Below are 14,374 nucleotides of genomic sequence, written 5' to 3'. Positions count from 1 at the left end.
AACACCACAACTCAAATAGGTATATATAGGGGGACAACAACACTAATAAGGTATGCTCATCATGGAATGGTCTATCATTATAGGTCAAAAGGGTAGCATTTATCCAAGGACAAAGTTCAGAAATGTTGAAAAGTAGGGTGGAATAGAAACGAATTATAGAGAAGTAATGAAATAACCCACCACTTGCTTGTCAGTTTGTCATACTGTGGTGGCTTGTGTGTTGCTGTGATTCTGGAAGCTATGCCACCAGTATTTTAAGTACCAGATGTCATGGTGGACAGGTTTCAGATGAGCTTCCAGATAAAGACAGACTAGGAAGAAGGAGAGAAGGACTAGTTATGAATATTTAGTCACTGAAAACCTTCTAAACTGCACTTGAATACTGTCAGACATCACCAGAGTATTGAACATTGAAAAATGATGAAGAGCACCAGAATATTATCAGATACAGTGCCAGAAGATGAGCCCCTCAAGTTGGAAGGCACTCAAAATACAACAGGGGAAGAGCTGCCTTTGCAAAGTAGAGTTGACCATGACAATGCAAATGGAGTATAGTCTTCGGGACCTTCATTTGATGATGGGACAAAATGCAAAATGAATAGAAACAAGCATTTGTTGTTGTTATTGTTAAGTGCTGTTGAGTCAGTTCTGACCCATAGCAACCCTGTATAGGGTTTCCAAGGAACAGCTGGTGAGCTGGAACCACCAACCTTGTGGTTCAAATGACTTTGCAGTCCAGCGCATTAGCCCACAGCACCACACTAGGACTCCAAAAACAGGTGTGAGCATCCACTAATAACTGGATCATGGACTGTATGAAGAATGAATCTACAAAAATTGGAAAATGTCAAAAATGAAATTAATGCATAAACATTGATATCCTGGGTATTAGTGACATGAAATGAATTGGTATTAGCCATTTTAAAATCTGACAATCACAGGGTTTACTATGCTGGAAAAGACAAATTGCAGAGGAATGGAATTGCATTCATCATCAAAAAGAACATATCAAGATTTGTCTTGAAGTACAACTCTGTCTGTGAAAGGATAATATCCATATTCCTAAAAGAAGACCAGTTAATACCACCAACCACTGCTGATAACATTGAAGAATTCTATCAACTTTATCAGTATGAAATTGATCGAATATGCAATCAATATGTATTGATGATTACTGGTGATTAGAATGCAAAGTAGTTGGAAAATCTGGCCATGGTGACAGAAACAATGCTGAAAATTGCACGATAGAATTTTGCAAGATCAATGACTTCTTCATTGCAAATACCTATTTTAAACAACATAAAAGACTATACACATGGACCTCACCAGATAGAATACAGAGAAATCAAAGTGACTACATCTGTGGAAAGAGATGGTGGAAAACCTGCATATTATCAGCCAAAATAAGGCCAGTGGCAGACTATGGAATAGACCATCAAATGCTCATAAGCAAGTTCAGGCTGAAACTGAAGAAAATTAAAACAAGTCCACAAGAGCCAAAATATGACCTTGAATATATCCCACATGAATTTAGAGATCATCTGAAGACCAGATTTGATGCCTTAGACACTAAAGACCAAAGACCAGAAAAGTTGTGAGACGACATCAAAAACATCATACAGGAAGAAAGCAAAAGATCATTAAGAAGTCAAGAAAGAAGGAAAAGAGAACAATAAAATGTCAGAAGAGGCAATGAAACTTGCTTTGCAGCGTAGATATAGTAAAGCATATAGAGGTAATGAGGAGGTAAAAGAGCTAAGTAGAAAATTTCAAAGGTCATTTTGAGAAGACAAAATAAAATATTATAGCAAAATTTGAAAAGACCTGGAGTTTGAAAACCAAAAGAGAAGAATATGTTCAGCATTTCGCAAGCTGAGGGAACAGGAGAAAAAACTGAAGCCTCAACTAGTGATATTGGAGGATTCTATGGGCAAAATATTGAATGATGCAGAAAGTGTCAAAAGAAGATGGAAGGAATACACAGAGTCACTGTACCAAAAAGAAATGGCTATTAGTCAACCATTTCAAGAGGTAGCATATGATCAACAGCCAATGATACTGGAGGAAGAAGTCCAAGGTACATTGAAGGCATTGGCAAAGAACAAGTCTCCAGAAATTAATGAAATACAAATTGAAATCTTTCAACAAACTGATGAAGCATGGGAGACACTCACTCGTCTACGCCAAAAAAATTTGGAAGACAACTACCTGGCCAACTGACTGGAAGAGACCCATATTTGTGCGCATTCCAAAGAGAGGGGACCAATGGATTGTGGAAGTCATCAGTCAATATGATTAGTACCTCATACAAGTAAAATTTTGCTAAAGGTAATCTGAAAACGACTGCAAGTGTAAATTGATAGAGAACTGCCAGAGGTTCAAGTCGGATTCAGGCGAGGTCGTGGAACCAGGGATATCACTGCTGATGTCAGATGGATCTTGGATGCAAGCAGAGAATTCTAGAAAGATGTTTACCTGTGCTTTATTGACTAAGCAAAGGCTTTCGATTGTGTGGATCATGACAAGCTGTGGACAACATTGCAGGGAATGAGTATTCCAGAACACTTAATTATGCTCATGAGAAACCTGTACACAGACCAAGGGTAGAACACAGGAACACTGAATGGTTTAAAATTAGGAAAGGTGTGTGCCAGAGTTGTATTCTTTTACCATACTTATTCAATCTGTATGCTACACAAATAATCCAAGAAGCTGGATTAAATGAAAAAAAAACATGGCATCAGGATTGGAGGAAAACTCACTGACAATATGCACTGAGATATGCAGATGATACAGCCTTGCTTGCTAAAAGCAAAAAAGACTTAAAATACTTATTGATTAAGATCAAAGATCACAGCCTTCGGCATGGGTTGTACCTCAATGTAAAGAAAACAAAAATTCTCAACACTGGTCCAATAAAGAACATTCATATAAATGGAGAAAAGATTGAAGTGTCAAAGACTTCATTTTGCTTGATCAACCAACACTCGTGGAAGCAGCAGTCAAGAAATTAAATGACATATTGCATTGGACACTACTGCACAAGACCTCTTTAAAGTGTTCAAGAACAAAGATGTAAGTTTGAGGACTAAGTTGCACCTAACCATGGTGTTTTCAATAACATCATATGCATTTGAAAACTGGACCATGAATAAGAAAGACCATAGAAGAATTGGTGCTATTGAGTTATAGTATTGGAGGGGAATATTATAAGTGTCATGGACTGCCAAAAAAAATCCCAAAGTAATCTGTGTTGGAAGAAGTATAGTCTTTCACAATGCTCCTTGGAAGGCTAGACTTTGTCTCTCATATTTTGGACATGTTATCAGGAGGGACCCATCCCTGGAGAAGGATATCATGCTTAGTAAAGTGGAGGGTTGGAGAAAAAGAGAAAGACTCCCAATGAAATAGATTGGTACAGTGGCATCTGCAATGGGCTCAACCGTAGCAACTATTGAGGTTGGCGCGGGAACAGATAGCGTTTTGTTCTGATCTGCATAGGGTCACTATGAGTCAATACCGACTCAATGGCACCTAACAACAACAACAAAAAAGGGATAACTGACAGCACATGGAGGGAACTGTAATCACTGGAATAAAACATAGTATATGATATGTTATTCATAAGGTTTTTAGTGACTTAAGATTTGGAAGTAGTTTGTCACTCTTTCTTCCTAGTCTGTCTTTGTCTGGAAGCTCATCTGAAACCTGTCCACCATGGGTGACCCTGCTGGTTATTTAAAATACTGGTGGCATAGCCCTCAGAATCACAGCAACTCAAGCTACCACAGCATGACAGGCAGACAAGTGGTGGCCATTTGGTTTTATGTCAAAACTGTCACTTTAAATTTCGAGGAGATTTGTGCGCATGCATAGTAGAACCCTCCAGGGGTGAGGGTGGGGTAGCCATTCACTCAGGTAGCCCCTCTAGTTACCAGAATGGAGGTGTGCAGTCAGGGAGAGACCAATGAACAATGGACAGATACCAAAAAAAAAAAAAAAAAAGAATGTCAACACCTGTATCTCCTTGGTTCTGTCAGGCATTCGTGGCTGCTCTGATCCTTCCCCAACTTGTTCTCTCCCAAGATGGCGGCTCCAGGAATAGCTGAGCATCTTGAATTAGAAAGCAATGGATTTCTTGATTCTTCTACAAATTCCCCTACCTGTAAGCCTTCCAATCCTCTAAATATTCCTAAAGATGCGGTTCAGAGTTCCAGCACCATCCCCTGAGCCTGCTTGGCCCGGTATTCTGTGTTTTTATTGATGGAGCTCCTCACTGCACGTCTACCCGATCCACCATCTTAATACATGCCTGTTTACCTGTGCATTATTGACTACGCAAAGGCTTTCGATTGTGTGGATCATGGCAAGCTATGGACAACATTGTGAAGTATAAGTATTCCAGAACACTTAATTGTACTCATGAGGAATCTGTACCTGGACCAAGAATCTGTACCTGTACTCATGAGGAATCTGTTGGTCGAACAGAGCATGGGAACAGTGAATGTTTTAAAATTAAGAACGTCATGTGACAAGGTTGTATTCTTTCACCATACTTATTCAACCTATATGCTGAGCAAATAATCTGAGAAGCTGAGTTCTATGAAGAACTCAGGATTGGAGGGGAAGACTCTTTAACAACCTGCGATATGCAGATGATACAACCTTGCTTGCTGAAGGTGAAGAGGTCTAAAAACATTTACTGATGAAGATCAAAGAGCACAGCCTTTGATGTGGATTACATCTCAATGTCAAGAAAACAAAAATCCTCACCACTGGACCAATAAACAACATTATTATCAACGGAGAAAAGATTGAAGTTGTCAAGGACTTACTTCATTCTTCTTGGATCACCTATCAACACTCATGAAAGCAGCAGTCAAGAGATCAGACGACATATTGCATTAGGCAAATCTGCTGCACAGGAACTTTTTCAAGTGTTGAAGAGCAAAGATGTCAGCTTGAGGACTAAGGTGCGCCTGACCCAAGCCATGGTATTTTCAGTCACCTCATATGGATGTGAGAGCTGGACAGTGAATAAGGAAGATCGTAGAAGAATTGATGCTTTTGAATTATGGTGTTGGAAGAGAATACTAAAAGTGCCATGGGCTGCCAAAAGAACCAATGGATCCATTTTGGAAGAAGTGCAGCCGGAGTGCTCCTCAGTGGCCAAGATGACCGAACTTCGTCTCTCATACTTTGGACACATTGTCAGGAGGGAACAGTCGCTGGAGAAGGATATCATGTTTGGTAAGATGGAGAGTCAGAGAAAAAGAGGAAGACCCCCAAAGAGATGGATTGGCCAGGTGGCAACATCGATGGACTCAGGTGTGGAAACAGTAGTGAGGCTAGCCCAGGATCGGACATTGTTTCATTCTGCTGTGCATAGGGTCGGTCGCTATGAGTCAGTGCCAACTCAATGGCAACTAACAACAACAACAATATGATATGTTGAATGTAAAACTGATCATCTGTTCTGTAAACCTTCACTCAATTTATAATAAAAAAGTTTATCTTTTTTTAAAGGGGGCTTTAGACAGCCTCTTCAGGGTTCTAATGAGAAGTGATAAGCTCTTTTAGGCACTAGTGCTGTGCTTGGCTTGAACTACCTTTTGAAATGTCTTCTCTGTGGGCCAGCTGTAGTGCTGGACAGTGATGACACAGTGTGCTTAGAACCCTCTGATTCCTGCTGGAGATGATTTCTCTTCCCTGAGGCATTAGTGGGAATTTGACTCAGTACCAAACTCTGGGGGACGCTGTGACTCCCATCAGTGACCCAGACTGAGCTGCTGGGTGGGCTGGTGGCAACCAAGTGCCCAAAGCCTATAAAGCTGCCTGAATTCTAACTCTGGATCCACAGTCTGCTGGGATGTGGGGCTTCTTCTTCTTGGCAGTGGGTCCTGGGGGTGTGGGTGGAGGCAAGGAACTGACATGAACGTGCTGTATGCTGGGGCCTGCTCTGAGCCAGTGGTACCTGGTTGCCCTTGGACAGGACCTGCCTGTGACGGTGACTCCAAGTGCCTCCTGTCAGGGAGCAGGGGGAAGTCAGTCTGGGTCAAATAGTACTTCAGTGCTGCCACTGACTCTAAACTTCTTATGAATCGCAGGAGATCAAGCCCTGATACGGCATCTTGGGGGAGCCTTTGTCCATCTGAACTAGGGAAGGAGAGTAGGAGAGGAGGATGGCTTTCCAACTGCGTGGCTACCTCTTGCCTGGGTCTCATAGTTTTAGTGTTCCCCTCCCAGAATTCCCAGGTGTGATTTCCTCATGGGGCTCAATTAGCAGCCCCCAACTTTGGTTGGTGGACTAATTCTCTGAGTGCATACTCGTTCCAGTGTTGACACTCTTCATCCTTGAAATGGTCCCAAGTGAAAGACATCTTCTCGCTTCTTTACAGATTTAACTCTTTAAGGATCCCAAATGATCTCACCTGTTCTTTTCACTTAATAACAAATGGCACTTGATCATTTCCCCGAGCTCAAATTTGTTCTCAGGGACATAGGTACCACTAGTGTAGGAAGGTGCCCTCTGGTGGCACTACAGCAAGTCTTGAACTGCCTCTTGAAATGCTGTGGAAGAAGGTGGCATCTAATAGAAAACAAACTGATTGGAACCGTCAGTCATCAGCTTTGTGTTGATATTTTGTGTGTGTGCATTTTAGAGTATACTTGCAGATTTTAAACACATTTTTGGGCCTAATTAACCATCTCTTAAATAATTCTAATTAATTTTTTAACCTTTTATTATGAACAATGTTGTTGTTAGGTGCCATAGAGTGGGTTTTGACTCATAGTGACCATGTATAGGGTTTCTGAGAGTTTTTAAATCTTTACAAGGGCAGAAAGCTCTCAGGCTAGAGCCACGGGCCTTGTGGTTCTCAGTCCAGTACTTAGTATATAGAGCCACGATGCGTCCATGAATAATTTATGAATGATGTAGAGCACTGTCAAAAATAAATCAAATACAATAAATAAAAACCTATGTTGTTGTTGTTAAGTGCTGTCGAGTCGGTTCCGACTCATAGAAACCCTGAATAGGTTTTCTAAGGAGTGACTGATGAGTTTGAACTACTAACCTTGTGGTTCAAACCAACCTTACGGTCCAGTGCTTTATCCCACAGTGCCTATACATAGTTTTATTGGAGTAGTTATTCTGTATGCATACAGGGAGACCATTTTGTTTCTAAAATACAAATGGCTCAATGCAGGCCTGTTACAATGAGGCTTTCAAGGAAAAGAGAAAGAAACTAAATAAAAATTAATGATTGTGTTGTGGGTTAATGTGCTGGACTGCGAAGCCAGTTTGAACCACAACCTTATGCAGGGTTGCTATGGGTTGGAACCGACTCAATGGCACTTAAACTCGCAACATGATTGATTGAATTTTGCCCCCTTTTCTGTGATCAGCTGACATCAGATTACTAGGTGGGCTCCAGTCATTTGCTCAAATCTTTCGATGTAGTCATGGGGTTTTAAAAGAATACAGGTGGGAAATTCCAAGGATTATCTCACAGAAGGCAAGTGAGATGGCCTAAAGTTAAATTCTGTGCATAAGATAAACCCTATGATAGTTTAATGTTAAGAGATGTTTGTCACAAAGGGGAAGTGCTGGACTTCATGGCCACTGTGTCTCCACATTATTTTATCTGTTTGTGGGCACATTTTACAATGGTTGGTGACCTTTCTGAGTTTTCTATGCACTCAGGAATAAATCAATTTGGGCTTCAGTTTCTCTCTTTAACATGTAAAGTAAAAAGTAGTATAATAAACTCCCCCACGTTCCTCCCTGAGAAGCAACAAGGAACCTTCTTCTACCTTTCTTGTATTCCTTACACCTCTCTACTCATACACTTCAAGGATTCTTTTTCTTTCTTTTCATTCTTTCTTTTTCAGGTGAAACTTAAATGGAATGAAATACACAAATCTTAGCTGTACAGTTTTGACCAATGGTTGTGCCTGCACTATTCTGTCCTTTCCCACCCTCTGCCCGCCAAGCAACCAGTCTGACTGTCTCCTGAAGTCAGTCTAAATATTAGTTTTGTGTGCTAACTCCTTCCATTTGGCCTGAGATCCATAGAGGCCCATAAGGTCAGGTCCTGAAGGTCTTTCTTCATCATTGCTGAGCAATTCCATGCAGGGATCACACCACTGTCTGCATTCATCACCATGGGAGCACATCTACACTGTGCTCATTCTTGGCTGGTGTGATTGATTCTGTCATTTGTGATTAAGTCATTTGATGGATGTATGTTTTTATTTTTCTTAAATGAATGCTGGGTTATGTGGTACAATTGTAACCTTCCATATGGGGGACCAAGGAATCCTGGTAGCATAATGCATTACCTCAAGGTCAGCAGTTTAAATCCACCAATCCCTCCCCAGGAGAAAGATGAGACTTTTGCCTCCCGTAAAGATGTATAGCTTCGGAAACCCTATACACTGTCAATGTGAGTCAGAACAGACTCGACGGCTCACCACCATACCTCCACCACATGGGGGACCCAGAGATTGGATTTTTGGCCAATACACTTCATGCACAGTCACTATCTATCTTTACATCAGTGGAAGCTTCTATATTGCCATAAGACCGAATGGGCTTTAGTCGGGCTTCTGAACTAAGGTGGGAGATAAGAAAAGCAGCAAATGAAAACCCTTTGGATCTTAATGGGCCTAACTCAAAACCCATCCTGGTGAGGGTGCAGGACCAGACAGCATTTCCTTCTGCTTTGCACTGGGTCTTCATGAGGCAAGGGCCACTCTACGGCAGCTAATAGCAATGTTGTAGAAGTGTGCTTAACTTAGGGTACAGGGTTTTGACTATGTTGGAAAGTGTTACATACATGCTTAACCCATACACTTTCCCTGCCTGGCTGCCTGGGTGAATTGTTCTGAGCATGTATGACTGCCAGCCTGTGTCTTTACCAAATGTGCATAATTTAGAATGATTTTGCAACCCTTTTATAATATCCCCTCCCCCACTTTTTAATTTAATTTTGTTTTAATAAAGCCGTTTTGGTGCATTTTCAGGCAGGGCTTGCTTATATAAATGGTTGTGTCTTAATATATAAGACATTTCTATTAGGAGCAAATTTTAAATGAAAAAGTTCTATGTACGGGAAGCATTCGTCTGTTAACCTAAAGGTCGGTGGTTCAAACCCACCAGCAGCTCTGCTGGAGAACGAAGGGGCTGTCTGCTCCCATAAAGATTATAGTCTTGAAAACCCTATGAACTAGTTCTATTCTGGCCTATATGCGATGGAATTGACTTGATAGCAGTGGCTTGGGTTTGGTTTTTAGTCGTCCATAAAGCCTCTATCACAGTGTGAAGTCAGGCTTCTGTGGGAATGGTGGTCTGGTTGAGAGGCTGCTTTCGGTTAGTGCTCTCCCAGAGGGCTAAGTATGACTCCAGGTGGGTCACTGCCCTGACCTCCCAACCCTTCACATTACTTCTGCCTCCACAGCCCCTTTGGGTCTCTACTTCTCAAGAGACACCTACTGGGAGAAGCTGTATGTGGATCAGCCAGCTGGTACACCACTACTCTATGTTCACACGCTTCAAGACTTACCCAGCGAAGTGCCCAGCTTCCGCCTGGGCCACTACCTATACAACACCTACCGCTCACGGCTCCACGAGAATGACTGGATACGTATCCAGGAGGACATGGGGCTCCTCTACCTGAACCAGAGCCTGGACCAGAGCACCTGGGAGAAGCTCAGCTCTCGCAGTGAGTGAGCAACCCCTACCTCACCCCAGCCCACCCCACCGCTGCTCCTGTCCTAGCCTGCTCTACTCCATGACATCCCACTCCCTCCTCTCACCTCTCCCTTTCTCCAGCTCTGCCTCACTCCCATTCTCACTTCAAACCCAGGGGCAAGAGCACAGCCCATGTTACAGCAATTCCCCTCCTAGCTCTCCTAGCATGGAAGGGACTAATTGAGGCTGATCTGCCAATATCCAGCCTGGTGAGGGAGCCAGGACACTGAGGGACCACTGTTGGCTCTCTGAGGATATTGCAATTTGGGGGGAACCATGTGCATGATTTGGGGGGTACTCTACATGCCAGATCCAGAGGACTTTTCCAATTGGGCTAAGAAAGATGTTGTTGTTAAGTGCCATCAAGTCAATTCTGACCCATAGCGACCCTATATAGGGTTTCTGAGGAGCAGCTGGTGAGCTTGAACTGCCAACCTTGCAGTTCAAATGGCTTTGCAGTCTGGCGCATTAACCCACAGTGCCACACCTCATTGGAGGGGAAGTTGCTGTGATGCATCACTGATGGAGCATGTTGGAAATTCTCCTCAGTACTGAAGAAATCTATCCATGTGGCTGTGTCTCAGCAGGATCGCCACAACAAAGCCACCCAGGGAGAGGCAGGTGTGGGTTGGGGGGGGGGAGGGAGCGGGACACCATGCACAGCAGGATCAGGCCCTAGAGAAGATATCCACCTACAGGAGCTAGGTTGCTCAGGGCAACTTGCTGGGAATCATGATGAGAAAAGGTGGTAGAAGACTGGGAGGGAGTTAGAGACAGAGCTCGGGGCAGCCCTCTGTAATGTAACAGGGATTGGAGGGCATGGAGGGACTTAAATACAGCATTCAGAGTGGTCCTTTGGGGGGAGCAGCTAAACAGAGTCTGAATAACCAAAGAAGGTGGCCTTTGAGGCACTGGTACTCACGCAGAGAGAGCAGGTCTCAGGATCCTGAGGCAGAAAAGGTGTGCTAATGTGGGTGATATGGAAAGCATATACAATAAGAGGAAGGCTGGTAGAATAATAATGAAGGCAGGGGAAGGTATGGGTAGGAGTGCAAAAGTTAAAGGGAACAGGGATAAATACTGTTTTATACACAATCCTGCAATAACAGGGATCTACTATGCAGGGTCACTATGAGTCGGAACTGACTCCACGGTGCTTAACAACAACAAAACAGGTAGATAGGAGTCCTGGTGTGGTGCTATAGGATAACCACTAGACTGTTGACTACAGGTCAGCAGTTCAAACCCACAAGCTGCTCCTCAGAAACCCTATACTGGGTCACTATGGGCTGGAACCAACTTGATGGCACTTAAAAACAACAATGGATTGATACATGACTAGACACACAGGCTGAACCGGTGTGGGAGGGAGATTGGGAGGGTACCCGCAAACAGATTTGTTCATGGCTATTTACCTATGCTGCAATCATATCCATAAATGTGGTAGAGCATACAAGTGACAAAAATATGAAAATTGCTTGTTGTTGATGTTAAGTGTCATCAAGTCATGACCCTGTGAAGGGTTTAACTCTTGCAGCGCAGCTGCCACACTGAAACTGCTGGCTGTGAGGTTCACGGTCCAGTACTTTTTGTATGGAGGCCTTGTACTTCCTGAAAATTGCTTAGACCTTACCAGACACCTCAAGGGAATGGATTACTGGGCCTGGAGACTCAGGACTATAGTCTCATGGGACACCATGGTCAGCTGACATAGCATAGTCCACAAAGATGATGTTCTACTTCCTATTTTGGTGAGTAATGACTGGAATCTAAAAATCCCATGAGTGACCATCTGAGGTACAACTATTGTTCTCTCCATATGTGGAGGAAAGAAGAATGATGATAAATGAAGACATTTGGAAATAACTAGTCCAATGAACTGATGGACTATGGGAACATCAGTCTCCACAACCCCAGGACCAGAAGAACCAGATGATGCCTGACTACCACTACCAATTGCTCTGAAAGGGATCACATTAGAGGGTCCTGGATAGAGTGGAATAAAATGTGGAAGAAAATTCAAAATCATAAAAAAAAAAAAAAAAAAAAAAAGACCAGTCTTACTGATCAGATAGAGACTAGTGGAATCCCGAGACTGTGGTCCTTGGTCATTCTTCAAGTCTGGAACTGAACTTAGCCCTGTGGTTCAGTTTTCAGCCAAGCAATACAAGCAATAGATATGTATATGGGTAAGACAACACTAGTAAGGTATGTACAATATACAATGACCAACCATTTGAGATCAAAAGGGCAGCATTTATCTAAATGGAAAACAAATCAGAAGGGTGGGGTAAGATGGAGGAATGGAAATAAGAAATACAAGGAGGAAGTGGGATATGTGATGTTTCACTGAGGGTTTGCAAGTTGAGATGAAATGAAGTAATGATCTGCTCTGTAAATTCTCTCTGAATCACAATAAACAGCTTTTTAAAAGAAAGAAAGAAGCCGGGTCCCAAGTTTAGACTGAGGGTATGTTATAGGAGGGGTGTGGGGAGTACTGGAAAGGATGGTCAGCTCAATGGAGCCCTTGGGCCACCCTGAGGACTGAGTTGTACAGCAACCCACAACCTGCCCTCAGACTCTATGGCTCTCTTTTTTCAGATGGAGGGATCCCTCTGCTTACCGTCCACCTACAGGTCTTCCTCTCACCGGCTTCCCTGCATGAGGGCGAGTGTCAGTGGCCAAGCTGTGCCCGCGTGTACTTCTCCTTCATCAACGCCTCTTTCCCGGCCTGTAAGTCCCTCAAACCCAGGGACCTTTGCTTCCCAGAGAAGAGCCTGTCCTTCCGCATCCGGGAGAACAAGCCCCCGGGTACCTTCCACCAGTTCCGCCCGCTGCCTGTACAGTTCCTGTGCCCCAACATCAGTGTGACCTACCAGCTTCAGGGAGGTGAGTATGGTCCACTGGCCAGGCCTTTACATCTACTCCAACACTTCACTGTCCATTCTTTTGATGTTCCAGAAAGATCTTTCACATTCCTACCACAAGCCAGGCTCTATTCTGTGGGCTGAGGGTACAACCATGAGCAAAGCAAGTAGAGAAATTGTTAGGGCCTCTGTTTATGTCGGGGGCGGGGAAGGGAAGAGGATTACATCCTAGAGAGGGCACAGGAAAGGCGGAGTTGTGGTTAAGTCACCACACTCGACCCTGTGTAGGGTTTCTGAGGAGCAGCTGAGTGAGTTTGAACTGCTAACCTTACAGTTCAAACCGACCTTTCGGTCTAGTACTTACCCTACACTGCTACTCCAGGACTCTGGAAAGGCAGAGAGCCTACCTCAAGTAGGGAGCAGGATAAGAGTGGCAGTGGTGCAGACATTCAGGGGAGGGACATGAGGACCATAGCTAGGTTTGGGATCCTGTGTTGGGAATGGTTTGGAGAGGCACTTTTCAGGAGGAAGCAGGAGGCATTTAGGAGTCTCCTGAGAAATTGAATGTGTGACTGCATGTTGGGGTCAGGTGTGAGGTACTGAGGGGAAGAGGGGACAAGCCGGGTTTCAGTGATGCTGCCTAAGCAGCTGCTAGAAGAGAGACGCTGGGAACCATTGGACTAGAACCACATAGAAGTGAAGAGAAGAATGCTGATGACCTGAAGCTCAAAGGAGTCATAGGCTGCACTGCTAGTGAGCAATGGAACGAAGTCCACACTAGGCATCCCACCCAACCACCTGGTGACCGCATTACAGAAATTCTAAGTGGAGTCAGAAACTCATTCACCTGCATATCCTCTCCTTTTCCCTGGTTCCAGAAATGTGTGCTAGATCATCAGCACTGCATGCTACCCTTTCCATTGAAATGTACACATTTAAATTGTGCTCAGCATGTGTTTTTTGTTAATAAAGAATAGAGGAAAACATATTGTGGTAAGCACTCCCAGGTTGCCTTGCAATTTGTGCTCTGTGTGAAGGCACACACTGTTCCAGGGAGCCAAGACAACGCAGCCCCCTGTAGGTGTCTCTAACAGTGCACCTTTCCTGAGCTTTCTCCTGAAGGTAGATTCTAGGTAGGACTCTGTTGGAAGGTGTCTTATGGTTGTTGCAAGATAACTGCAGTCCCTGGATGTCAGCAGGCAGAGTAGGACTGGCTCAAACCTGGCACCATGGCCACTATCGTCTCATTATATGAGATGGAAACAGGCACAGATGGGCCACAGTGCTGGAGACAGTCGAGCACCGATGTCACCAATGTGTGCTGGCATTGTCACACACACATTCACTGTGCTGCTTTTCCAGTGGTAGGATTCTGGCTGATGTCCTTATTTCTCACTTTCTCTAAAATGAGCAAATAGTGCCTCCATAATTTAACAAGTTCCCAACACTATTTTTTTTTTTTTTAATTCAGTGAAGACCTGTGCTTGAAGCCTCTCCTGTGCTGGAGATACTCCCAAGCAGTGCTGTCCTTCCCTACCGCCAGTCCTAGGTCCCCGAGAGTGTAGGTGGTAAAGACCATGGGAGCATCAGCTCCCAGAGGCATGCTCACTGCACGTGTGCCACCCTTCCAATAGCACTAGTGGGACCGAGGAGGTAAATGCAGGGCCAGCATGCAGGACAGCCTGAACATTCCTGTCTGACCCCAGACTCCTCCCTGCAAGAAGGACAGTTCACCCTTTACTGCCCCGGCTGC

The 14,374-nt window shown here is 43.9% G+C and overlaps 1 protein-coding gene across 1 annotated transcript in view; it reads left to right on the top strand.

Annotated features, from left to right (window-relative positions):
• Window positions 1-14,374, top strand: part of RET (ret proto-oncogene) — a 76,796-nt gene that overhangs the window by 39,731 nt on the left and 22,691 nt on the right. Inside the window, exons 2-3 of the mRNA XM_006876148.1 lie at window positions 9,462-9,725; window positions 12,356-12,643. Coding sequence (XP_006876210.1) covers window positions 9,462-9,725; window positions 12,356-12,643 — 552 coding nt within the window. The remainder of the gene's footprint in view (window positions 1-9,461; window positions 9,726-12,355; window positions 12,644-14,374) is intronic.

The sequence above is a fragment of the Chrysochloris asiatica genome, unplaced genomic scaffold (genome assembly GCF_000296735.1).
Source record: "Chrysochloris asiatica unplaced genomic scaffold, ChrAsi1.0 scaffold00356, whole genome shotgun sequence".
Lineage (NCBI taxonomy): Eukaryota > Metazoa > Chordata > Mammalia > Afrosoricida > Chrysochloridae > Chrysochloris > Chrysochloris asiatica.
This window is presented reverse-complemented; position numbering and strand designations above follow the sequence as displayed.